The sequence below is a fragment of the Oncorhynchus nerka genome, linkage group LG24, assembly GCF_034236695.1.
Source record: "Oncorhynchus nerka isolate Pitt River linkage group LG24, Oner_Uvic_2.0, whole genome shotgun sequence".
In the NCBI taxonomy this organism is placed as follows: Eukaryota; Metazoa; Chordata; class Actinopteri; order Salmoniformes; family Salmonidae; genus Oncorhynchus; species Oncorhynchus nerka.
Genome location: NC_088419.1, coordinates 5,666,660 through 5,692,923, shown reverse-complemented (window position 1 = coordinate 5,692,923; position 26,264 = coordinate 5,666,660). Strand labels below are relative to the sequence as shown.

The 26,264-nt window shown below is 36.1% G+C and overlaps 1 protein-coding gene across 1 annotated transcript in view; it reads right to left on the bottom strand.

Annotated features, from left to right (window-relative positions):
• LOC115109866 (neuronal acetylcholine receptor subunit alpha-2-like) overlaps positions 1–26,264 on the bottom strand; it is a 115,026-nt gene that overhangs the window by 74,293 nt on the left and 14,469 nt on the right. The window contains exon 2 of the mRNA XM_065008567.1: positions 21,969–22,120. Coding sequence (XP_064864639.1) covers positions 21,969–22,120 — 152 coding nt within the window. The remainder of the gene's footprint in view (positions 1–21,968; positions 22,121–26,264) is intronic.

Genomic DNA, 26,264 nt, shown 5'->3' with positions numbered 1-26,264 from the left:
TACTGTCCTGTAGGTTTACACCAGGGCTCTCCAACCCTGTTCCTGGAGAGCTACTGTCCTGTAGGTTTATACCAGGGCTCTCCAACCCTGTTCCTGGAGAGCTACTGTCCTGTAGGTTTACACCAGGGCTCTCCAACCCTGTTCCTGGAGAGCTACTGTCCTGTAGGTTTATACCAGGGTTCTCCAACCCTGTTCCTGGAGAACTACTGTCCTGTAGGTTTATACTAGCGCTCTCCAACCCTGTTCCTGGAGAGCTACTGTCCTGTACGTTTACACCAGGGCTCTCCAACCCTGTTCCTGGAGAGCTACTGTCCTGTAGGTTTACACCAGGGCTCTCCAACCCTGTTCCTGGAGAGCTACTGTCCTGTAGGTTTATACCAGGGCTCTCCATCCCTGTTCCTGGAGAGCTACTGTCCTGTAGGTTTATACCAGGGCTCTCCAACCCTGTTCCTGGAGAGATACTGTCCTGTAGGTTTACACCAGGGCTCTCCAACCCTGTTCCTGTAGAGCTACTGTCCTGTAGGTTTACACCAGGGCTCTCCAACCCTGTTCCTGGAGAGCTACTCTCCTGTAGGTTTATACCAGGGCTCTCCAACCCTGTTCCTGGAGAGATACTGTCCTGTAGGTTTACACCAGGGCTCTCCAACCCTGTTCCTGGAGAGCTACTGTCCTGTAGGTTTATACCTGGGCTCTCCAACCCTGTTCCTGGAGAGCTACTGTCCTGTAGGTTTATACCAGGGTTCTCCAACCCTGTTCCTGGAGAGCTACTGTCCTGTAGGTTTATACCAGGGCTCTCCAACCCTGTTCCTGGAGAACTACTGTCCTGTAGGTTTACACCAGGGCTCTCCAACCCTGTTCCTGGAGTGCTCCTGTCCTGTAGGTTTACACCAGGGCTCTCCAACCCTGTTCCTGGAGAGCTACTGTCCTGTAGGTTTATACCAGGGCTCTCCATCCCTGTTCCTGGAGAGCTACTGTCCTGTAGGTTTATACCAGGAACACTACCCTATTAGTGAGTAGCACCTCGTTTTGCCCTCAGAAAAGCCTCAATTCACAGGGGCATGCACAACAAGACATCATGTTTCCACACGGATGCTGGTTTGTTTGTTACTGTTCTCTGTTTCTGTTCGTCACTGTTTCTCTGTTTCTTCTCTTACGTTACTGTTTCTGTTTGTTACTGTTTCTGTTAGTTACGGTTTCTGTTTTTTTACGGTTTCTGTTTGTTACTGTTTCTCTGTTTCTGTTTGTTACTGTTTCTCTGTTTCTGTTTGTTACTGTTTCTCTGTTTCTGTTTGTTACTGTTTCTCTTTTTCTGTTTGTCACTGTTTCTGTTTGTTACTCTTTCTGTTTGTTACTGTTTCTGTTTGTTACTGTTTCTGTTTGTTACTGTTTCTGTTTGTTACTGTTTCTGTTTGTTACTGTTTCTCTGTTTCTGTTTGTTACTGTTTCTGTTTGTTACTGTTTCTGTTTGTTACTCTTTCTGTTTGTTACTGTTTCTGTTTGTTACTGTTTCTGTTTGTTACTCTTTCTGTTTGTTACGGTTTCTGTTTGTTACTGTTTCTGTTTGTTACTGTTTCTCTGTTTCTGTTTGTTACTGTTTCTGTTTGTTACTGTTTCTCTGTTTCTGTTTGTTACTGTTTCCCTGTTTCTGTTTGTTACTGTTTCTCTGTTTCTGTTTGTCACTGTTTCTGTTTGTTACTGTTTCTCTGTTTCTGTTTGTTACTGTTTCTGTTTTTTTCTGTTTCTCTGTTTCTGTTTGTTACTGTTTCTCTGTTACTGTTTGTCACTGTTTCTGTTTGTTACTGTTTCTCTGTTTCTGTTTGTTACTGTTTCTCTGTTTCTGTTTGTTACTGTTTCTCTGTTTCTGTTTGTTACTGTTTCTCTGTTTCTGTTTGTTTCTGTTTCTCTGTTTCTGTTTGTTACTGTTTCTCTGTTTCTGTTTGTTACTGTTTCTCTGTTTCTGTTTGTTACTGTTTCCCTGTTTCTGTTTGTTACTGTTTCTCTGTTTCTGTTTGTTACTGTTTCTGTTTGTTACTGTTTGTTACTGTTTCTCAGTTTCTGTTTGTTACTGTTTCCCTGTTTCTGTTTGTTACTGTTTCTCTGTTTCTGTTTGTTACTGTTTCTGTTTGTTACTGTTTCCCTGTTTCTGTTTGTTACTGTTTCCCTGTTTCTGTTTGTTACTGTTTCTGTTTGTTACTGTTTGTTACTGTTTCTCTGTTTCTGTTTGTTTCTGTTTGTTTCTGTTTGTGTTTGTTACTGTTTCCCTGTTTCTGTTTGTTGCTGTTTCTCTGTTTCTGTTTGTTACTGTTTCTCTGTTTCTGTTTGTTTCTGTTTCCCTGTTTCTGTTTGTTACTGTTTCTCTGTTTCTGTTTGTTTCTGTTTCCCTGTTTCTGTTTGTTACTGTTTCTCTGTTTCTGTTTGTTACTGTTTCTCTGTTTCTGTTTGTTACTGTTTCCCTGTTTCTGTTTGTTACTGTTTCTCTGTTTCTGTTTGTTACTGTTTCCCTGTTTCTGTTTGTTGCTGTTTCTGTTTGTTACTGTTTCCCTGTTTCTGTTTGTTACTGTTTCTGTTTTACTGTTTGTTACTGTTTCCCCTTTTCTGTTTGTTTGTTTCCTTGTTTCTGTTTGTTACTGTTTCTCTGTTTCTGTTTGTTACTGTTTCTCTGTTTCTGTTTGTTACTGTTTCCCTGTTTCTGTTTGTTACTGTTTCTGTTTATTACTGTTTCTCTGTTTCTGTTTGTTACTGTTTCTGTTTGTTACTGTTTATCTGTTACTGTTTGTTACTGTTTCTGTTTGTTACTGTTTCTCTGTTTCTGTTTGTTACTGTTTCTCTGTTTCTGTTTGTTACTGTTTCTGTTTGTTACTGATTCCCTGTTTCTGTTTGTTACTGTTTCCCCTGTTTGTTTGTTACTGTTTCTGTTTGTTACTGTTTCTCTGTTTCTGTTTGTTACTGTTTCTGTTTGTTACTGTTTATCTGTTTCTGTTTGTTACTGTTTCTGTTTGTTACTGTTTCTCTGTTTCTGTTTGTTACTGTTTCTCTGTTTCTGTTTGTTTGTTACTGTTTCTGTTTGTTACTGATTCCCTGTTTCTGTTTGTTACTGTTTCCCTGTTTCTGTTTGTTACTGTTTCTGTTTGTTACTGTTTCTCTGTTTCTGTTTGTTACTGTTTCTGTTTGTTACTGTTTCTCTGTTTCTGTTTGTTACTGTTTCTGTTTGTTACTGTTTCTGTTTGTTTCTGTTTGTTTGATTCCTGTTTCTGTTTGTTACTGTTTCTCTGTTTCTGTTTGTTACTGTTTCTGTTTGTTACTGTTTCTCTGTTTCTGTTTGTTACTGTTTCTGTTTGTTACTGTTTCTCTGTTTCTGTTTGTTACTGTTTCTGTTTGTTACTGTTTCTGTTTGTTACTGTTTCTGTTTGTTACTGTTTCTGTTTGTTACTGTTTCTCTGTTTCTGTTTGTTACTGTTTCTGTTTGTTTGTTTCTGTTTCTCTGTTTCTGTTTGTTACTGTTTCTCTGTTTCTGTTTGTTACTGTTTCTGTTTGTTACTGTTTCTGTTTGTTACTCTTTCTGTTTGTTACTGTTTCTGTTTGTTACTGTTTCTGTTTGTTACTCTTTCTGTTTGTTACGGTTTCTGTTTGTTACTGTTTCTGTTTGTTACTGTTTCTCTGTTTCTGTTTGTTTCTGTTTCTCTGTTTCTGTTTGTTACTGTTTCTGTTTGTTACTGTTTCTCTGTTTCTGTTTGTTACTGTTTCTCTGTTTCTGTTTGTCACTGTTTCTGTTTGTTACTGTTTCTCTGTTTCTGTTTGTTACTGTTTCTGTTTGTTACTGTTTCTCTGTTTCTGTTTGTTACTGTTTCTCTGTTTCTGTTTGTTACTGTTTCTCTGTTTCTGTTTGTTACTGTTTCTCTGTTTCTGTTTGTTTCTGTTTCTCTGTTTCTGTTTGTTACTGTTTCTCTGTTACTGTTTGTTACTGTTTCTCTGTTTCTGTTTGTTACTGTTTCTCTGTTTCTGTTTGTTACTGTTTCTCTGTTTCTGTTTGTTACTGTTTCTGTTTGTTACTGTTTCCCTGTTTCTGTTTGTTACTGTTTCTGTTTCTGTTTGTTACTGTTTCTGTTTTTCTGTTTGTTACTGTTTCTCTGTTTCTGTTTGTTTCTGTTTGTTTCTGTTTGTTTCTGTTTCTGTTTGTTACTGTTTCCTGTTTCTGTTTGTTACTGTTTCTGTTTGTTACTGTTTGTTACTGTTTCTCTGTTTCTGTTTGTTACTGTTTCCTGTTTCTGTTTTACTGTTTCTCTGTTTCTGTTTGTTACTGTTTCTCTGTTTCTGTTTGTTTCTGTTTCCCTGTTTCTGTTTGTTACTGTTTCTCTGTTTCTGTTTGTTACTGTTTCCTGTTTCTGTTTGTTACTGTTTCTCTGTTTCTGTTTGTTACTGTTTCTCTGTTTCTGTTTGTTACTGTTTCCCTGTTTCTGTTTGTTACTGTTTCTGTTTGTTACTGATTTGTTTCTGTTTCTCTGTTTCTCTGTTTCTGTTTGTTACTGTTTCTGTTTGTTACTGTTTCTCTGTTTCTGTTTGTTACTGTTTCTGTTTGTTACTGTTTATCTGTTACTGTTTGTTACTGTTTCTGTTTGTTACTGTTTGTTTCTGTTTTTTACTGTTTCCCTGTTTCTGTTTGTTACTGTTTCTCTGTTTCTGTTTGTTACTGTTTCTCTGTTTCTGTTTGTTACTGTTTCTCTGTTTCTGTTTGTTTCTGTTTCTGTTTGTTTCTGTTTCTGTTTCTGTTTGTTACTGTTTCCCTGTTTCTGTTTGTTTCTGTTTCTGTTTCTGTTTGTTACTGTTTCTCTGTTTCTGTTTGTTGTTTCTGTTTCTGTTTGTTACTGTTTCTCTGTTTCTGTTTGTTACTGTTTCTCTGTTTCTGTTTGTTACTGTTTCCTGTTTCTGTTTGTTACTGTTTCTGTTTGTTACTGTTTCCCTGTTTCTGTTGTTACTGTTTCTGTTTTTACTGTTTCTCTGTTTCTGTTTGTTACTGTTTCTCTGTTTCTGTTTGTTACTGTTTCTGTTTGTTCTGTTTCTCTGTTTCTGTTTGTTACTGTTTCTGTTTCTGTTTGTTACTGTTTCTCTGTTTCTGTTTGTTACTGTTTCTGTTTGTTACTGTTTCTCTGTTTCTGTTTGTTACTGTTTCTGTTTTTTTCTGTTTCTCTGTTTCTGTTTGTTACTGTTTCTCTGTTTCTGTTTGTTTCTGTTTCTGTTTGTTTCTGTTTCTGTTTCTGTTTGTTACTGTTTCTCTGTTTCTGTTTGTTTCTGTTTCTGTTTCTGTTTGTTACTGTTTCTCTGTTTCTGTTTGTTACTGTTTCTCTGTTTCTGTTTCTCTGTTTCTGTTTCCTGTTTCTGTTTGTTACTGTTTCTCTGTTTCTGTTTGTTACTGTTTCTCTGTTTCTGTTTGTTACTGTTTCTCTGTTTCTGTTTGTTACTGTTTCTCTGTTTCTGTTTGTTACTGTTTCTGTTTTTCTGTTTGTTACTGTTTCTCTGTTTCTGTTTGTTACTGTTTCTCTGTTTCTGTTTGTTACTGTTTCCCTGTTTCTGTTTGTTACTGTTTCTCTGTTTCTGTTTGTTACTGTTTCTCTGTTTCTGTTTGTTACTGTTTCTCTGTTTCTGTTTGTTACTGTTTCTGTTTGTTACTGTTTCCCTGTTTCTGTTTGTTACTGTTTCCCTGTTTCTGTTTGTTACTGTTTCTGTTTGTTACTGTTTGTTACTGTTTCTCTGTTTCTGTTTGTTTCTGTTTGTTTCTGTTTCTGTTTGTTACTGTTTCTGTTTGTTACTGTTTCTCTGTTTCTGTTTGTTTCTGTTTCCCTGTTTCTGTTTGTTACTGTTTCTCTGTTTCTGTTTGTTACTGTTTCTGTTTGTTACTGTTTCCCTGTTTCTCTTTGTTACTGTTGCTCTGTTTCTGTTTGTTACTGTTTCTGTTTGTTACTGTTTGTTACTGTTTCTCTGTTTCTGTTTGTTACTGTTTCCCTGTTTCTGTTTGTTGCTGTTTCTGTTTGTTACTGTTTCCCTGTTTCTGTTTGTTACTGTTTCCCTGTTTCTGTTTGTTACTGTTTCCCTGTTTCTGTTTGTTACTGTTTCTCTGTTTCTGTTTGTTACTGTTTCTCTGTTTCTGTTTCTGTTTCCTGTTTCTGTTTGTTACTGTTTCTGTTTGTTACTGATTCCCTGTTTCTGTTTGTTACTGTTTCCCTGTTTCTGTTTGTTACTGTTTCTGTTTGTTACTGTTTCTCTGTTACTGTTTGTTTCTGTTTCTGTTTGTTTCTGTTTCTGTTTCTGTTTGTTACTGTTTCCCTGTTTCTGTTTGTTTCTGTTTCTGTTTCTGTTTGTTACTGTTTCTCTGTTTCTGTTTGTTACTGTTTCTCTGTTTCTGTTTGTTTCTGTTTCTGTTTGTTTCTGTTTCTGTTTCTGTTTGTTACTGTTTCTCTGTTTCTGTTTGTTTCTGTTTGTTTGTTTCTGTTTCTGTTTCTGTTTGTTACTGTTTCCTGTTTCTGTTTGTTACTGTTTCTGTTTCTGTTTGTTACTGTTTCTCTGTTTCTGTTTCTGTTTGTTTGTTACTGTTTCTCTGTTTCTGTTTGTTACTGTTTCTCTGTTTCTGTTTGTTACTGTTTCTCTGTTTCTGTTTGTTACTGTTTGTTTCTGTTTCTGTTTGTTACTGTTTCTGTTTGTTCTGTTTCTGTTTGTTTGTTACTGTTTCTCTGTTTCTGTTTGTTACTGTTTCTCTGTTTCTGTTTGTTACTGTTTCTGTTTGTTACTGTTTCTCTGTTTCTGTTTGTTACTGTTTGTTTCTGTTTGTTACTGTTTCTGTTTGTTACTGTTTCTCTGTTTCTGTTTGTTTCTGTTTCCCTGTTTCTGTTTGTTACTGTTTCCCTGTTTCTGTTTGTTACTGTTTCTCTGTTTCTGTTTGTTACTGTTTCTCTGTTTCTGTTTACATTACTGTTTCTGTTTGTTACTGTTTCCCTGTTTCTGTTTGTTACTGTTGCTCTGTTTCTGTTTGTTACTGTTTCTGTTTGTTACTGTTTGTTACTGTTTCTCTGTTTCTGTTTGTTACTGTTTCCCTGTTTCTGTTTGTTGCTGTTTCTGTTTGTTACTGTTTCCCTGTTTCTGTTTGTTACTGTTTCCCTGTTTCTGTTTGTTACTGTTTCCTGTTTCTGTTTGTTACTGTTTCCCTGTTTCTGTTTGTTACTGTTTCTCTGTTTCTGTTTGTTACTGTTTCTCTGTTTCTGTTTGTTACTGTTTCCCTGTTTCTGTTTGTTACTGTTTCTGTTTGTTACTGATTCCCTGTTTCTGTTGGTTACTGTTTCTCTGTTTCTGTTTGTTACTGTTTCTGTTTGTTACTGTTTCTCTGTTTCTGTTTGTTACTGTTTCTGTTTGTTACTGTTTCTCTGTTACTGTTTGTTACTGTTTCTGTTTGTTACTGTTTGTTTCTGTTTTTTACTGTTTCCCTGTTTCTGTTTGTTACTGTTTCTCTGTTTCTGTTTGTTACTGTTTCTCTGTTTCTGTTTGTTTCTGTTTCTGTTTGTTTCTGTTTCTGTTTCTGTTTGTTACTGTTTCCCTGTTTCTGTTTGTTTCTGTTTCTGTTTCTGTTTGTTACTGTTTCTCTGTTTATGTTTGTCACTGTTTCTGTTTGTTACTGTTTCTCTGTTTCTGTTTGTTACTGTTTCTGTTTGTTACTGTTTCTCTGTTTCTGTTTGTTACTGTTTCTCTGTTTCTGTTTGTTACTGTTTCTCTGTTTCTGTTTGTTACTGTTTCTCTGTTTCTGTTTGTTTCTGTTTCTCTGTTTCTGTTTGTTACTGTTTCTCTGTTTCTGTTTGTTACTGTTTCTCTGTTTCTGTTTGTTACTGTTTCTCTGTTTCTGTTTGTTACTGTTTCTCTGTTTCTGTTTGTTACTGTTTCTGTTTGTTACTGTTTCCCTGTTTCTGTTTGTTACTGTTTCCCTGTTTCTGTTTGTTACTGTTTCTGTTTGTTACTGTTTGTTACTGTTTCTCTGTTTCTGTTTGTTTCTGTTTGTTTCTGTTTGTTTCTGTTTCTGTTTGTTACTGTTTCCCTGTTTCTGTTTGTTACTGTTTCTCTGTTTCTGTTTGTTACTGTTTCTCTGTTTCTGTTTGTTACTGTTTCTGTTTGTTACTGTTTCCCTGTTTCTGTTTGTTACTGTTGCTCTGTTTCTGTTTGTTACTGTTTCTGTTTGTTACTGTTTCTCTGTTTCTGTTTGTTACTGTTTCTCTGTTTCTGTTTGTTACTGTTTCTCTGTTTCTGTTTGTTACTGTTTCTCTGTTTCTGTTTGTTTCTGTTTCTCTGTTTCTGTTTGTTACTGTTTCTCTGTTACTGTTTGTTACTGTTTCTCTGTTTCTGTTTGTTACTGTTTCTCTGTTTCTGTTTGTTACTGTTTCTCTGTTTCTGTTTGTTACTGTTTCTGTTTGTTACTGTTTCCCTGTTTCTGTTTGTTACTGTTTCCCTGTTTCTGTTTGTTACTGTTTCTGTTTGTTACTGTTTGTTACTGTTTCTCTGTTTCTGTTTGTTTCTGTTTCTGTTTCTGTTTGTTTCTGTTTCTGTTTGTTACTGTTTCCCTGTTTCTGTTTGTTACTGTTTCTCTGTTTCTGTTTGTTACTGTTTCTCTGTTTCTGTTTGTTACTGTTTCTGTTTGTTACTGTTTCCCTGTTTCTGTTTGTTACTGTTGCTCTGTTTCTGTTTGTTACTGTTTCTGTTTGTTACTGTTTCTCTGTTTCTGTTTGTTACTGTTTCTCTGTTTCTGTTTGTTACTGTTTCTCTGTTTCTGTTTGTTACTGTTTCTCTGTTTCTGTTTGTTTCTGTTTCTCTGTTTCTGTTTGTTACTGTTTCTCTGTTACTGTTTGTTACTGTTTCTCTGTTTCTGTTTGTTACTGTTTCTCTGTTTCTGTTTGTTACTGTTTCTCTGTTTCTGTTTGTTACTGTTTCTGTTTGTTACTGTTTCCCTGTTTCTGTTTGTTACTGTTTCCCTGTTTCTGTTTGTTACTGTTTCTGTTTGTTACTGTTTGTTACTGTTTCTCTGTTTCTGTTTGTTTCTGTTTGTTTCTGTTTGTTTCTGTTTCTGTTTGTTACTGTTTCCCTGTTTCTGTTTGTTACTGTTTCTCTGTTTCTGTTTGTTACTGTTTCTCTGTTTCTGTTTGTTACTGTTTCTGTTTGTTACTGTTTCCCTGTTTCTGTTTGTTACTGTTGCTCTGTTTCTGTTTGTTACTGTTTCTGTTTGTTACTGTTTGTTACTGTTTCTCTGTTTCTGTTTGTTACTGTTTCCCTGTTTCTGTTTGTTGCTGTTTCTGTTTGTTACTGTTTCCCTGTTTCTGTTTGTTACTGTTTCCCTGTTTCTGTTTGTTACTGTTTCCCTGTTTCTGTTTGTTACTGTTTCCCTGTTTCTGTTTGTTACTGTTTCTCTGTTTCTGTTTGTTACTGTTTCTCTGTTTCTGTTTGTTACTGTTTCCCTGTTTCTGTTTGTTACTGTTTCTGTTTGTTACTGATTCCCTGTTTCTGTTGGTTACTGTTTCTCTGTTTCTGTTTGTTACTGTTTCTGTTTGTTACTGTTTCTCTGTTACTGTTTGTTACTGTTTCTGTTTGTTACTGTTTGTTTCTGTTTTTTACTGTTTCCCTGTTTCTGTTTGTTTCTGTTTCTGTTTCTGTTTGTTACTGTTTCTCTGTTTCTGTTTGTCACTGTTTCTGTTTGTTACTGTTTCTCTGTTTCTGTTTGTTACTGTTTCTGTTTGTTACTGTTTCTCTGTTTCTGTTTGTTACTGTTTCTCTGTTTCTGTTTGTTACTGTTTCTCTGTTTCTGTTTGTTACTGTTTCTCTGTTTCTGTTTGTTTCTGTTTCTCTGTTTCTGTTTGTTACTGTTTCTCTGTTACTGTTTGTTACTGTTTCTCTGTTTCTGTTTGTTACTGTTTCTCTGTTTCTGTTTGTTACTGTTTCTCTGTTTCTGTTTGTTACTGTTTCTGTTTGTTACTGTTTCCCTGTTTCTGTTTGTTACTGTTTCCCTGTTTCTGTTTGTTACTGTTTCTGTTTGTTACTGTTTGTTACTGTTTCTCTGTTTCTGTTTGTTTCTGTTTGTTTCTGTTTCTGTTTGTTACTGTTTCCCTGTTTCTGTTTGTTACTGTTTCTCTGTTTCTGTTTGTTACTGTTTCTCTGTTTCTGTTTGTTACTGTTTCTGTTTGTTACTGTTTCTCTGTTTCTGTTTGTTACTGTTTCTCTGTTTCTGTTTGTTACTGTTTCTGTTTGTTACTGAATCCCTGTTTCTGTTTGTTACTGTTTCTCTGTTTCTGTTTGTTACTGTTTCTCTGTTTCTGTTTGTTACTGTTTCTGTTTGTTACTGTTTCCCTGTTTCTGTTTGTTACTGTTTCTCTGTTTCTGTTTGTTACTGTTTCTGTTTGTTACTGTTTGTTACTGTTTCTCTGTTTCTGTTTGTTACTGTTTCCTGTTTCTGTTTGTTGCTGTTTCTGTTTGTTACTGTTTCTCTGTTTCTGTTTGTTACTGTTTCTCTGTTTCTGTTTGTTACTGTTTCCCTGTTTCTGTTTGTTACTGTTTCTGTTTGTTACTGATTCCTGTTTCTGTTTGTTACTGTTTCCCTGTTTCTGTTTGTTACTGTTTCTGTTTGTTACTGTTTCTCTGTTTCTGTTTGTTACTGTTTCTGTTTGTTACTGTTTCTCTGTTACTGTTTGTTACTGTTTCTGTTTGTTACTGTTTGTTTCTGTTTTTTACTGTTTCCCTGTTTCTGTTTGTTACTGTTTCTCTGTTTCTGTTTGTTACTGTTTCTCTGTTTCTGTTTGTTTCTGTTTCTGTTTGTTTCTGTTTCTGTTTCTGTTTGTTACTGTTTCCCTGTTTCTGTTTGTTTCTGTTTCTGTTTCTGTTTGTTACTGTTTCTCTGTTTCTGTTTCTCTGTTTCTGTTTGTTACTGTTTCTCTGTTTCTGTTTGTTACTGTTTCTCTGTTTCTGTTTGTTACTGTTTCTCTGTTTCTGTTTGTTACTGTTTCTCTGTTTCTGTTTGTTACTGTTTCTCTGTTACTGTTTGTTACTGTTTCTCTGTTTCTGTTTGTTACTGTTTCTCTGTTTCTGTTTGTTACTGTTTCTCTGTTTCTGTTTGTTACTGTTTCTGTTTGTTACTGTTTCCCTGTTTCTGTTTGTTACTGTTTCCCTGTTTCTGTTTGTTACTGTTTCTGTTTGTTACTGTTTGTTACTGTTTCTCTGTTTCTGTTTGTTTCTGTTTGTTTCTGTTTGTTTCTGTTTCTGTTTGTTACTGTTTCCCTGTTTCTGTTTGTTACTGTTTCTCTGTTTCTGTTTGTTACTGTTTCCCTGTTTCTGTTTGTTTCTGTTTCTGTTTCTGTTTGTTACTGTTTCTCTGTTTCTGTTTGTCACTGTTTCTGTTTGTTACTGTTTCTCTGTTTCTGTTTGTTACTGTTTCTGTTTGTTACTGTTTCTCTGTTTCTGTTTGTTACTGTTTCTCTGTTTCTGTTTGTTACTGTTTCTCTGTTTCTGTTTGTTACTGTTTCTCTGTTTCTGTTTGTTACTGTTTCTCTGTTACTGTTTGTTACTGTTTCTCTGTTTCTGTTTGTTACTGTTTCTCTGTTTCTGTTTGTTACTGTTTCTCTGTTTCTGTTTGTTACTGTTTCTGTTTGTTACTGTTTCCCTGTTTCTGTTTGTTACTGTTTCCCTGTTTCTGTTTGTTACTGTTTCTGTTTGTTACTGTTTGTTACTGTTTCTCTGTTTCTGTTTGTTTCTGTTTGTTACTGATTCCCTGTTTCTGTTGGTTACTGTTTCTCTGTTTCTGTTTGTTACTGTTTCTGTTTGTTACTGTTTCTCTGTTTCTGTTTGTTACTGTTTCTGTTTGTTACTGTTTCTCTGTTACTGTTTGTTACTGTTTCTGTTTGTTACTGTTTGTTTCTGTTTTTTACTGTTTCCCTGTTTCTGTTTGTTTCTGTTTCTGTTTCTGTTTGTTACTGTTTCTCTGTTTCTGTTTGTCACTGTTTCTGTTTGTTACTGTTTCTCTGTTTCTGTTTGTTACTGTTTCTGTTTGTTACTGTTTCTCTGTTTCTGTTTGTTACTGTTTCTCTGTTTCTGTTTGTTACTGTTTCTCTGTTTCTGTTTGTTACTGTTTCTCTGTTTCTGTTTGTTTCTGTTTCTCTGTTTCTGTTTGTTACTGTTTCTCTGTTACTGTTTGTTACTGTTTCTCTGTTTCTGTTTGTTACTGTTTCTCTGTTTCTGTTTGTTACTGTTTCTCTGTTTCTGTTTGTTACTGTTTCTGTTTGTTACTGTTTCCCTGTTTCTGTTTGTTACTGTTTCCCTGTTTCTGTTTGTTACTGTTTCTGTTTGTTACTGTTTGTTACTGTTTCTCTGTTTCTGTTTGTTTCTGTTTGTTTCTGTTTCTGTTTGTTACTGTTTCCCTGTTTCTGTTTGTTACTGTTTCTCTGTTTCTGTTTGTTACTGTTTCTCTGTTTCTGTTTGTTACTGTTTCTGTTTGTTACTGTTTCCCTGTTTCTGTTTGTTACTGTTGCTCTGTTTCTGTTTGTTACTGTTTCTGTTTGTTACTGTTTCCCTGTTTCTGTTTGTTACTGTTTCTCTGTTTCTGTTTGTTACTGTTTCTCTGTTTCTGTTTGTTACTGTTTCTGTTTGTTACTGTTTCCCTGTTTCTGTTTGTTACTGTTGCTCTGTTTCTGTTTGTTACTGTTTCTGTTTGTTACTGTTTGTTACTGTTTCTCTGTTTCTGTTTGTTACTGTTTCCCTGTTTCTGTTTGTTGCTGTTTCTGTTTGTTACTGTTTCTCTGTTTCTGTTTGTTACTGTTTCTCTGTTTCTGTTTGTTACTGTTTCCCTGTTTCTGTTTGTTACTGTTTCTGTTTGTTACTGATTCCCTGTTTCTGTTGGTTACTGTTTCTCTGTTTCTGTTTGTTACTGTTTCTGTTTGTTACTGTTTCTCTGTTTCTGTTTGTTACTGTTTCTGTTTGTTACTGTTTCTCTGTTACTGTTTGTTACTGTTTCTGTTTGTTACTGTTTGTTTCTGTTTTTTACTGTTTCCCTGTTTCTGTTTGTTACTGTTTCTCTGTTTCTGTTTGTTACTGTTTCTCTGTTTCTGTTTGTTTCTGTTTCTGTTTGTTTCTGTTTCTGTTTCTGTTTGTTACTGTTTCCCTGTTTCTGTTTGTTTCTGTTTCTGTTTCTGTTTGTTACTGTTTCTCTGTTTCTGTTTCTCTGTTTCTGTTTGTTACTGTTTCTCTGTTTCTGTTTGTTACTGTTTCTCTGTTTCTGTTTGTTACTGTTTCTCTGTTTCTGTTTGTTACTGTTTCTCTGTTTCTGTTTGTTACTGTTTCTCTGTTACTGTTTGTTACTGTTTCTCTGTTTCTGTTTGTTACTGTTTCTCTGTTTCTGTTTGTTACTGTTTCTCTGTTTCTGTTTGTTACTGTTTCTGTTTGTTACTGTTTCCCTGTTTCTGTTTGTTACTGTTTCCCTGTTTCTGTTTGTTACTGTTTCTGTTTGTTACTGTTTGTTACTGTTTCTCTGTTTCTGTTTGTTTCTGTTTGTTTCTGTTTGTTTCTGTTTGTTTCTGTTTCTGTTTGTTACTGTTTCCCTGTTTCTGTTTGTTACTGTTTCTCTGTTTCTGTTTGTTACTGTTTCCCTGTTTCTGTTTGTTTCTGTTTCTGTTTCTGTTTGTTACTGTTTCTCTGTTTCTGTTTGTCACTGTTTCTGTTTGTTACTGTTTCTCTGTTTCTGTTTGTTACTGTTTCTGTTTGTTACTGTTTCTCTGTTTCTGTTTGTTACTGTTTCTCTGTTTCTGTTTGTTACTGTTTCTCTGTTTCTGTTTGTTACTGTTTCTCTGTTTCTGTTTGTTACTGTTTCTCTGTTACTGTTTGTTACTGTTTCTCTGTTTCTGTTTGTTACTGTTTCTCTGTTTCTGTTTGTTACTGTTTCTCTGTTTCTGTTTGTTACTGTTTCTGTTTGTTACTGTTTCCCTGTTTCTGTTTGTTACTGTTTCCCTGTTTCTGTTTGTTACTGTTTCTGTTTGTTACTGTTTGTTACTGTTTCTCTGTTTCTGTTTGTTTCTGTTTGTTTCTGTTTGTTTCTGTTTCTGTTTGTTACTGTTTCCCTCTTTCTGTTTGTTACTGTTTCTCTGTTTCTGTTTGTTACTGTTTCTCTGTTTCTGTTTCTGTTTCTGTTTGTTACTGTTTCCCTGTTTCTGTTTGTTACTGTTGCTCTGTTTCTGTTTGTTACTGTTTCTGTTTGTTACTGTTTGTTACTGTTTCTCTGTTTCTGTTTGTTACTGTTTCCCTGTTTCTGTTTGTTGCTGTTTCTGTTTGTTACTGTTTCCCTGTTTCTGTTTGTTACTGTTTCCCTGTTTCTGTTTGTTACTGTTTCCCTGTTTCTGTTTGTTACTGTTTCCCTGTTTCTGTTTGTTACTGTTTCTCTGTTTCTGTTTGTTACTGTTTCTCTGTTTCTGTTTGTTACTGTTTCCCTGTTTCTGTTTGTTACTGTTTCTGTTTGTTACTGATTCCCTGTTTCTGTTTGTTACTGTTTCTCTGTTTCTGTTTGTTACTGTTTCTGTTTGTTACTGTTTCTCTGTTTCTGTTTGTTACTGTTTCTGTTTGTTACTGTTTCTCTGTTACTGTTTGTTACTGTTTCTGTTTGTTACTGTTTGTTTCTGTTTTTTACTGTTTCCCTGTTTCTGTTTGTTACTGTTTCTCTGTTTCTGTTTGTTACTGTTTCTGTTTGTTTCTGTTTCTGTTTCTGTTTGTTACTGTTTGTTTCTGTTTGTTACTGTTTCTCTGTTTCTGTTTGTTACTGTTTCTGTTTGTTTCTGTTACTGTTTCTGTTTGTTACTGTTTGTTTCTGTTTTTTACTGTTTCCCTGTTTCTGTTTGTTACTGTTTCCCTGTTTCTGTTTGTTACTGTTTCTCTGTTTCTGTTTGTTACTGTTTCTGTTTGTTTCTGTTTCTGTTTCTGTTTGTTACTGTTTCTCTGTTTCTGTTTGTTACTGTTTCTGTTTGTTTCTGTTTCTGTTTCTGTTTGTTACTGTTTCTCTGTTTCTGTTTGTTTCTGTTTCTGTTTGTTTCTGTTTCTGTTTCTGTTTGTTACTGTTTCCCTGTTTCTGTTTGTTTCTGTTTCTGTTTCTGTTTGTTACTGTTTCTCTGTTTCTGTTTGTTGCTGTTTCTGTTTGTTACTGTTTCTCTGTTTCTGTTTGTTACTGTTTCTCTGTTTCTGTTTGTTACTGTTTCTCTGTTTCTGTTTGTTACTGTTTCTGTTTGTTACTCTTTCTGTTTGTTACGGTTTCTGTTTGTTACTGTTTCTGTTTGTTACTGTTTCTCTGTTTCTGTTTGTTACTGTTTCTCTGTTTCTGTTTGTTACTGTTTCTGTTTGTTCCTGTTTCTCTGTTTCTGTTTGTTACTGTTTCCCTGTTTCTGTTTGTTACTGTTTCTCTGTTTCTGTTTGTTACTGTTTCTGTTTTTTTCTGTTTCTCTGTTTCTGTTTGTTACTGTTTCTCTGTTTCTGTTTGTCACTGTTTCTGTTTGTTACTGTTTCTCTGTTTCTGTTTGTTACTGTTTCTCTGTTTCTGTTTGTTACTGTTTCTGTTTTTTTCTGTTTCTCTGTTTCTGTGTGTTACTGTTTGTCACTGTTTCTGTTTGTTACTGTTTCTCTGTTTCTGTTTGTTACTGTTTCTCTGTTTCTGTTTGTTACTGTTTCTCTGTTTCTGTTTGTTTCTGTTTCTCTGTTTCTGTTTGTTACTGTTTCTCTGTTACTGTTTGTTACTGTTTCTCTGTTTCTGTTTGTTACTGTTTCTCTGTTTCTGTTTGTTACTGTTTCCCTGTTTCTGTTTGTTACTGTTTCCCTGTTTCTGTTTGTTACTGTTTCTCTGTTTCTGTTTGTTACTGTTTCTGTTTGTTACTGTTTGTTACTGTTTCTCTGTTTCTGTTTGTTACTGTTTCTGTTTGTTACTGTTTGTTACTGTTTCTCTGTTTCTGTTTGTTACTGTTTCTCTGTTTCTGTTTGTTACTGTTTCCCTGTTTCTGTTTGTTACTGTTTCTCTGTTTCTGTTTGTTACTGTTTCTCTGTTTCTGTTTGTTACTGTTTCTCTGTTTCTGTTTGTTACTGTTTCTGTTTGTTACTGTTTCCCTGTTTCTGTTTGTTACTGTTTCCCTGTTTCTGTTTGTTACTGTTTCTGTTTGTTACTGTTTGTTACTGTTTCTCTGTTTCTGTTTGTTTCTGTTTGTTTCTGTTTCTGTTTGTTACTGTTTCCCTGTTTCTGTTTGTTACTGTTTCTCTGTTTCTGTTTGTTTCTGTTTCCCTGTTTCTGTTTGTTACTGTTTCTCTGTTTCTGTTTGTTACTGTTTCTGTTTGTTACTGTTTGTTACTGTTTCTCTGTTTCTGTTTGTTACTGTTTCTGTTTGTTACTGTTTGTTACTGTTTCTCTGTTTCTGTTTGTTACTGTTTCTCTGTTTCTGTTTGTTACTGTTTCCCTGTTTCTGTTTGTTACTGTTTCTCTGTTTCTGTTTGTTACTGTTTCTCTGTTTCTGTTTGTTACTGTTTCTCTGTTTCTGTTTGTTACTGTTTCTGTTTGTTACTGTTTCCCTGTTTCTGTTTGTTACTGTTTCCCTGTTTCTGTTTGTTACTGTTTCTGTTTGTTACTGTTTGTTACTGTTTCTCTGTTTCTGTTTGTTACTGTTTCCCTGTTTCTGTTTGTTGCTGTTTCTGTTTGTTACTGTTTCCCTGTTTCTGTTTGTTACTGTTTCCCTGTTTCTGTTTGTTACTGTTTCCCTGTTTCTGTTTGTTACTGTTTCTCTGTTTCTGTTTGTTACTGTTTCTCTGTTTCTGTTTGTTACTGTTTCCCTGTTTCTGTTTGTTACTGTTTCTGTTTGTTACTGATTCCCTGTTTCTGTTTGTTACTGTTTCCCTGTTTCTGTTTGTTACTGTTTCTGTTTGTTACTGTTTCTCTGTTTCTGTTTGTTACTGTTTCTGTTTGTTACTGTTTGTTTCTGTTTTTTACTGTTTCCCTGTTTCTGTTTGTTACTGTTTCTCTGTTTCTGTTTGTTACTGTTTCTCTGTTTCTGTTTGTTACTGTTTCTCTGTTTCTGTTTGTTTCTGTTTCTGTTTCTGTTTGTTACTGTTTCCCTGTTTCTGTTTGTTTCTGTTTCTGTTTCTGTTTGTTACTGTTTCTCTGTTTCTGTTTGTTGCTGTTTCTGTTTGTTACTGTTTCTCTGTTTCTGTTTGTTACTGTTTCTCTGTTTCTGTTTGTTACTGTTTCTCTGTTTCTGTTTGTTACTGTTTCTGTTTGTTACTCTTTCTGTTTGTTCCGGTTTCTGTTTGTTACTGTTTCTGTTTGTTACTGTTTCTCTGTTTCTGTTTGTTACTGTTTCTGTTTGTTACTGTTTCTCTGTTTCTGTTTGTTACTGTTTCTGTTTGTTACTGTTTCTCTGTTTCTGATTGTTACTGTTTCTCTGTTTCTGTTTGTTACTGTTTCTGTTTTTTTCTGTTTCTCTGTTTCTGTTTGTTACTGTTTCTCTGTTTCTGTTTGTTACTGTTTCCCTGTTTCTGTTTGTTACTGTTTCTCTGTTTCTGTTTGTTACTGTTTCTGATTGTTACTGTTTCTCTGTTTCTGTTTGTTACTGTTTCTGTTTTTTTCTGTTTCTCTGTTACTGTTTGTCACTGTTTCTGTTTGTTACTGTTTCTCTGTTTCTGTTTGTTACTGTTTCTCTGTTTCTGTTTGTTTCTGTTTCTCTGTTTCTGTTTGTTACTGTTTCTCTGTTTCTGTTTGTTACTGTTTCTCTGTTTCTGTTTGTTACTGTTTCCCTGTTTCTGTTTGTTACTGTTTCCCTGTTTCTGTTTGTTACTGTTTCTCTGTTTCTGTTTGTTACTGTTTCTGTTTGTTACTGTTTGTTACTGTTTCTCTGTTTCTGTTTGTTACTGTTTCTGTTTGTTACTGTTTGTTACTGTTTCTCTGTTTCTGTTTGTTACTGTTTCTCTGTTTCTGTTTGTTACTGTTTCTCTGTTTCTGTTTGTTACTGTTTCTCTGTTTCTGTTTGTTACTGTTTCTCTGTTTCTGTTTGTTACTGTTTCTGTTTGTTACTGTTTCCCTGTTTCTGTTTGTTACTGTTTCTGTTTGTTACTGTTTCCCTGTTTCTGTTTGTTACTGTTTCTCTGTTTCTGTTTGTTACTGTTTCTCTGTTTCTGTTTGTTACTGTTTCTCTGTTTCTGTTTGTTACTGTTTCTGTTTGTTACTGTTTCCCTGTTTCTGTTTGTTACTGTTTCCCTGTTTCTGTTTGTTACTGTTTCTCTGTTTCTGTTTGTTACTGTTTCTCTGTTTCTGTTTGTTACTGTTTCTCTGTTTCTGTTTGTTACTGTTTCTCTGTTTCTGTTTGTTACTGTTTCCCTGTTTCTGTTTGTTACTGTTTCTCTGTTTCTGTTTGTTACTGTTTCTCTGTTTCTGTTTGTTACTGTTTCTCTGTTTCTGTTTGTTACTGTTTCTGTTTGTTTCTGTTTCTGTTTGTTACTGTTTCCCTGTTTCTGTTTGTTACTGTTTCTCTGTTTCTGTTTGTTACTGTTTCTCTGTTTCTGTTTGTTACTGTTTCTCTGTTTCTGTTTGTTACTGTTTCTGTTTGTTACTGTTTCCCTGTTTCTGTTTGTTACTGTTTCCCTGTTTCTGTTTGTTACTTTTTCTGTTTGTTACTGTTTGTTACTGTTTCTCTGTTTCTGTTTGTTTCTGTTTGTTTCTGTTTCTGTTTGTTACTGTTTCTCTGTTTCTGTTTGTTACTGTTTCTCTGTTTCTGTTTGTTACTGTTTCTCTGTTTCTGTTTGTTACTGTTTCTGTTTGTTACTGTTTCCCTGTGTCTGTTTGTTACTGTTTCTCTGTTTCTGTTTGTTACTGTTTCTGTTTGTTACTGTTTCTCTGTTTCTGTTTGTTACTGTTTCCCTGTTTCTGTTTGTTGCTGTTTCTGTTTGTTACTGTTTCCCTGTTTCTGTTTGTTACTGTTTCTCTGTTTCTGTTTGTTACTGTTTCCCTGTTTCTGTTTGTTACTGTTTCCCTGTTTCTGTTTGTTACTGTTTCTCTGTTTCTGTTTGTTACTGTTTCTGTTTGTTACTGATTCCCTGTTTCTGTTTGTTACTGTTTCCCTGTTTCTGTTTGTTACTATTTCTGTTTGATACTGTTTCTCTGTTTCTGTTTGTTACTGTTTCTGTTTGTTACTGTTTCTCTGTTACTGTTTGTTACTGTTTCTGTTTGTTACTGTTTGTTTCTGTTTGTTACTGTTTCTCTGTTACTGTTTGTTACGGTTTCTGTTTGTTACTGTTTCTGTTTGTTACTGTTTCTCTGTTTCTGTTTGTTACTGTTTCTGTTTGTTACTCTTTCTGTTTGTTCCGGTTTCTGTTTGTTACTGTTTCTGTTTGTTACTGTTTCTCTGTTTCTGTTTGTTACTGTTTCTGTTTGTTACTGTTTCTCTGTTTCTGTTTGTTACTGTTTCTGTTTGTTACTGTTTCTCTGTTTCTGATTGTTACTGTTTCTCTGTTTCTGTTTGTTACTGTTTCTGTTTTTTTCTGTTTCTCTGTTTCTGTTTGTTACTGTTTCTCTGTTTCTGTTTGTTACTGTTTCCCTGTTTCTGTTTGTTACTGTTTCTCTGTTTCTGTTTGTTACTGTTTCTGATTGTTACTGTTTCTCTGTTTCTGTTTGTTACTGTTTCTGTTTTTTTCTGTTTCTCTGTTACTGTTTGTCACTGTTTCTGTTTGTTACTGTTTCTCTGTTTCTGTTTGTTACTGTTTCTCTGTTTCTGTTTGTTTCTGTTTCTCTGTTTCTGTTTGTTACTGTTTCTCTGTTACTGTTTGTTACTGTTTCTCTGTTTCTGTTTGTTACTGTTTCCCTGTTTCTGTTTGTTACTGTTTCCCTGTTTCTGTTTGTTACTGTTTCTCTGTTTCTGTTTGTTACTGTTTCTGTTTGTTACTGTTTGTTACTGTTTCTCTGTTTCTGTTTGTTACTGTTTCTGTTTGTTACTGTTTGTTACTGTTTCTCTGTTTCTGTTTGTTACTGTTTCTCTGTTTCTGTTTGTTACTGTTTCTCTGTTTCTGTTTGTTACTGTTTCTCTGTTTCTGTTTGTTACTGTTTCTCTGTTTCTGTTTGTTACTGTTTCTGTTTGTTACTGTTTCCCTGTTTCTGTTTGTTACTGTTTCTGTTTGTTACTGTTTCCCTGTTTCTGTTTGTTACTGTTTCTCTGTTTCTGTTTGTTACTGTTTCTCTGTTTCTGTTTGTTACTGTTTCTCTGTTTCTGTTTGTTACTGTTTCTGTTTGTTACTGTTTCCCTGTTTCTGTTTGTTACTGTTTCCCTGTTTCTGTTTGTTACTGTTTCTCTGTTTCTGTTTGTTACTGTTTCTCTGTTTCTGTTTGTTACTGTTTCTCTGTTTCTGTTTGTTACTGTTTCTCTGTTTCTGTTTGTTACTGTTTCCCTGTTTCTGTTTGTTACTGTTTCTCTGTTTCTGTTTGTTACTGTTTCTCTGTTTCTGTTTGTTACTGTTTCTCTGTTTCTGTTTGTTACTGTTTCTGTTTGTTTCTGTTTCTGTTTGTTACTGTTTCCCTGTTTCTGTTTGTTACTGTTTCTCTGTTTCTGTTTGTTACTGTTTCTCTGTTTCTGTTTGTTACTGTTTCTCTGTTTCTGTTTGTTACTGTTTCTGTTTGTTTGTTTCCCTGTTTCTGTTTGTTACTGTTTCCTGTTTCTGTTTGTTACTTTTTCTGTTTGTTACTGTTTGTTACTGTTTCTCTGTTTCTGTTTGTTTCTGTTTGTTTCTGTTTCTGTTTGTTACTGTTTCTCTGTTTCTGTTTGTTACTGTTTCTCTGTTTCTGTTTGTTACTGTTTCTCTGTTTCTGTTTGTTACTGTTTCTGTTTGTTACTGTTTCCCTGTGTCTGTTTGTTACTGTTTCTCTGTTTCTGTTTGTTACTGTTTCTGTTTGTTACTGTTTCTCTGTTTCTGTTTGTTACTGTTTCCTGTTTCTGTTTGTTGCTGTTTCTGTTTGTTACTGTTTCCCTGTTTCTGTTTGTTACTGTTTCTCTGTTTCTGTTTGTTACTGTTTCCCTGTTTCTGTTTGTTACTGTTTCCCTGTTTCTGTTTGTTACTGTTTCTCTGTTTCTGTTTGTTACTGTTTCTCTGTTTCTGTTTGTTACTGTTTCCCTGTTTCTGTTTGTTACTGTTTCTGTTTGTTACTGATTCCCTGTTTCTGTTTGTTACTGTTTCCCTGTTTCTGTTTGTTACTATTTCTGTTTGATACTGTTTCTCTGTTTCTGTTTGTTACTGTTTCTGTTTGTTACTGTTTCTCTGTTACTGTTTGTTACTGTTTCTGTTTGTTACTGTTTGTTTCTGTTTGTTACTGTTTCTCTGTTACTGTTTGTTACGGTTTCTGTTTGTTACTGTTTCTGTTTGTTACTGTTTCTCTGTTTCTGTTTGTTACTGTTTCTCTGTTTCTGTTTGTTTCTGTTTGTTTCTGTTTCTGTTTGTTACTGTTTCCCTGTTTCTGTTTGTTTCTGTTTCTGTTTCTGTTTGTTACTGTTTCTCTGTTTCTGTTTGTTGCTGTTTCTGTTTGTTACTGTTTCTCTGTTTCTGTTTGTTACTGTTTCTCTGTTTCTGTTTGTTACTGTTTCTCTGTTTCTGTTTGTTACTGTTTCTGTTTGTTACTGTTTCCCTGTTTCTGTTTGTTACTGTTTGTTACTGTTTCCCTGTTTCTGTTTGTTGCTGTTTCTGTTTGTTACTGTTTCCCTGTTTCTGTTTGTTGCTGTTTCTGTTTGTTACTGTTTCCGTGTTTCTGTTTGTTACTGTTTGTTACTGTTTCCCTGTTTCTGTTTCTGTTTGTTGCTGTTTCTGTTTGTTACTGTTTCCCTGTTTCTGTTTGTTACTGTTTCTCTGTTTCTATTTGTTACTGTTTCTCTGTCTCTTTCTTCCTCTGTCCACAGGTCCTGTCAGTCGCTACTCACCACATCAATGAGCTGTGCTATGGAGAGTCCGAACTTGACGATGACCACGTCTGAGATGTTGGGTACGGGTCTGGACCACTTGTTGTACCCGATGAAGAGCTTCTTGAAGAGCTCGTCCTCCGCATGTGAGTGGGTCTTCTCATGACAGAAAACTAACAGGAAGGGGTCAGAGAGTTCTTTATAGCAAACCATTTCTCAGGTACAATTATGCACAGATGTATTGTGCTTTCAAGAGTTTTATGCCACTGTATTCTTTTTCTAAAATAACTATTTCATACCGCCAGATTTGTAATATGGTATATAATATAATATACTCTTATTTCAAATCCTACAAGTTGAAGGACAATACCGTTTATCAAATACAGCAAATATATGACAGGTATGGATCAGCAAATTACTGATATGAGATTTATTTTTAAATCTGTGTCTGTAAAAAAATGAGAGAGAGAGAGAGAGAGAGAGAGAGAGAGAGAGAGAGAGAGAGAGAGAGAGAGAGAGACAGAGAGAGAGAGAGAGAGAGAGAGAGAGAGAGAGAGAGAGAGAGAGAGAGAGAGAGAGAGAGAGAGAGAGAGAGAGAGAGAGAGAGAGAATGAGAGAGAGAATGAGAGAGAGAGAGAGGAGAGAGAAATCTCCCCACTTGTAGGCCTTCCTCATTTATGAATCCATTGTCCCCTCTTTGACTTGACTGTAGTTGTTGGTACAGCTGTATGGTTGTGAGACCTTCCCTTGGAGGTTTTAATCAAATGAACTTTTTAATCAAATGAGACAGATTTGAACGACCTGACAGACTGACTTTGAAAACAAATTTGATTATTTGCTGTCATTTTATTGTGAGGAACTGCAGATTTATCAAAAAAAAACATTTTCAGTTTTTTTCCTCTGTTAAGTGAGTGACGCCACACACTCACACATAGTGTAAGGGATGCATAACTGGTGGAAGGGAAGTCAAACGCAGGAGAGCAGAACTTGGTGAATAGCCAAATTGAATATATAAAACTAACGGCATATAAAACAACAAACACGTGGGTACAAAACCCGTAGCGCACCAGTCACACATGGCACATGGGTACAAAACCTGTAGCGGACCAGTCACACATGGCACATGGGTACAAAACCTGTAGCGGACCAGTCACACATGGCACATGGGTACAAAACCTGTAGCGGACCAGTCACACATGGCACATGGGTACAAAACCTGTAGCGGACCAGTCACACATGGCACATGGGTACAAAACCTGTAGCGCACCAGTCACACATGGCACATGGGTACAAAACCCGTAGCGCACCAGTCACACATGGCACATGGGTACAAAACTTGTAGCGCACCATTCACACATGGCACATGGGTACAAAACCCGTAGCGCACCAGTCACACATGGCACATGGGTACAAAACCTGTAGCGGACCAGTCACACATGGCACATGGGTACAAAACCCGTAGCGGACCAGTCACACATGGCACATGGGTACAAAACCCGTAGTGCACCAGTCACACATGGCACAAGAACGTACAAATAAACAATTCCCGACAAGGACATGGGGGGAAACAGAGGGAACTTATACAACATGTAATTAGGGAATTGAAACCAGGTGTGTGTGAAAACAAGACAAAACAAATGGAACATGAAAAAAGGATCGGCGATGGCTAGAAGACCGGTGACGTCGAACACCGCTCGAACAAGGAGAGGAACTGACTTCGGCAGAAGTCGTGACACATAGACACACTTTGCAGATGCTGTTGCTACTCTGTTTATTATGATATAGCCTGATTGCCTAGTCACTGGGCACGTTCGAGTGGATCACTTTTGTCAAGTCGGAGACCATCGTTGTTGCATTATGGGTATAGAAATTGTCCGACTTGCGACTACTTGTCGATTGCATGAACTTTAAAAATAATAAAGTGATCAAAAGGTCATGCAGGTGTTGATGAAGTCTCCTTCAGGTCTCTCTGCAGTAGATACTCACCCACTGTACCATGCCGTCTTCTGCTGCATTGTGGGAGGAACTATGTATCAACCAATCGTTAGGGTGTTTTTATTTGACCCACGCAAACATGGCCAAAGAAGTGACTGAAACAGGAAGCGACTTTGCTGTGAGTTATGATCAGAGCCTTTCTGTTGGAAAACCACTACAGGGTCCTACTTTTGGCTATTGCAAGATGCAACACCCCGAGTTCCGTCTACAGCCGGCTTAGTTAGGATTACCACTCGAACACACCCTCTGATTGACATTCTTGTTGTACCAAATGGATGGATGGATGGATGGATCTCTCTCTCTCTCTCTCTCTCTCTGTGTGTGTGTGTGTGTGTGTACGTAATCATTCAATTACACATATATTGACCTCCTCCCCAATGGCACCTTATTCCCAGTATAGAGCTATTATCCACAGGGCTCTGGTCAAAACTAGTGCACTACATAGGGAATAGTGCTCTGGTCTAAAGTAGTGTACTATATAGGGAATAGGGCTCTGGTCTAAAATAGTGCACTATGTAGGGAATAGGGCTCTGGTCTAAAGTAGTGCACTATGTAGGGAATAGGGCTCTGGTCTAAAGTAGTGCACTATATAGGGAATAGGGCTCTGGTCTAAAGTAGTGCACTATATAGGGAATAGGGCTCTGGTCTAAAGTAGTGCACTATATAGGGAATAGGGCTCTGGTCTAATGTAGTGCACTACATAGGGAATAGGGTTCCATTTGTGTCTGAGCTATGAGTTAACCCATCCGTCTCAGTCAGAAGGGGTTGTGGGGCCAACCTCATACACTAAGCTGCCAGCAAGCTGTCATTCAGGATGACACAGACTCTAAAACATAAACCATTTAATGCTCTCTATTCAACTCAATGTGAATTCAGTGAATATGAACAAATATCTTCCTGAACGGCCTTATGGCATAACACCTGACTGAGTTTACTGAGTGAAACCCCCGAGCTGAGCTAGACATACACTGAGTGGACAAAGCATTAAGAACACCTGCTCGTTCCATGACATAGACCGACCAGGTGAATCCAGGTGAAAGATATGATCCCCTTCAAATCATGTAGCGAAATGCTTGTCTTCCTAGCTCCAACAGTGCAGTAGTATCTAACTAAATGCTTGTCTTCCTAGCTCCAACAGTGCAGTAGTATCTAACTAAATGCTTGTCTTCCTAGCTCCAACAGTGCAGTAGTATCTAACTAAATGCTTGTCTTCCTAGCTCCAACAGTGCAGTAGTATCTAACTAAATGCTTGTCTTCCTAGCTCCAACAGTGCAGTAGTATCTACCTAAATGCTTGTCTTCCTAGCTCCAACAGTGCAGTAGTATCTAACTAAATGATTGTGTTCCTAGCTCCAACGGTGCAGTAGTATCTAACTAAATGATTGTGTTCCTAGCTCCAACAGTGCAGTAGTATCTAACTAAATGCTTGTCTTCCTAGCTCCAACAGTGCAGTAGTATCTAACTAAATGCTTGTCTTCCTAGCTCCAACAGTGCAGTAGTATCTAACTAAATGCTTGTCTTCCTAGCTCCAACAGTGCAGTCGTATCTAACTAAATGCTTGTGTTTCTAGCTCCAACAGTGCAGTAGTATCTAACTAAATGCTTGTGTTTCTAGCTCCAACAGTGCAGTAATATCTAACTAAATGCTTGTGTTTCTAGCTCCAACAGTGCAGTAGTATCTAACTAAATGCTTGTGTTTCTAGCTCCAACAGTGCAGTAGTATCTAACTAAATGCTTGTCTTCCTAGCTCCAACAGTGCAGTAGTATCTAACTAAATGCTTGTCTTCCTAGCTCCAACAGTGCAGTAGTATCTAACTAAATGCTTGTCTTCCTAGCTCCAACAGTGCAGTAGTATCTAACTAAATGCTTGTCTTCCTAGCTCCAACAGTGCAGTAGTATCTAACTAAATGCTTGTCTTCCTAGCTCCAACAGTGCAGTAGTATCTAACTAAATGCTTGTCTTCCTAGCTCCAACAGTGCAGTAGTATCTAACTAAATGCTTGTCTTCCTAGCTCCAACAGTGCAGTAGTATCTAACTAAATGCTTGTCTTCCTAGCTCCAACAGTGCAGTAGTATCTAACTAAATGCTTGTCTTCCTAGCTCCAACAGTGCAGTAGTATCTAACTAAATGCTTGTCTTCCTAGCTCCAACAGTGCAGTAGTATCTAACTAAATGCTTGTCTTCCTAGCTCCAACAGTGCAGTAGTATCTAACTAAATGCTTGTCTTCCTAGCTCCAACAGTGCAGTAATATCTAACTAAATGCTTGTCTTCCTAGCTCCAACAGTGCAGTAGTATCTAACTAAATGCTTGTCTTCCTGGCTCCA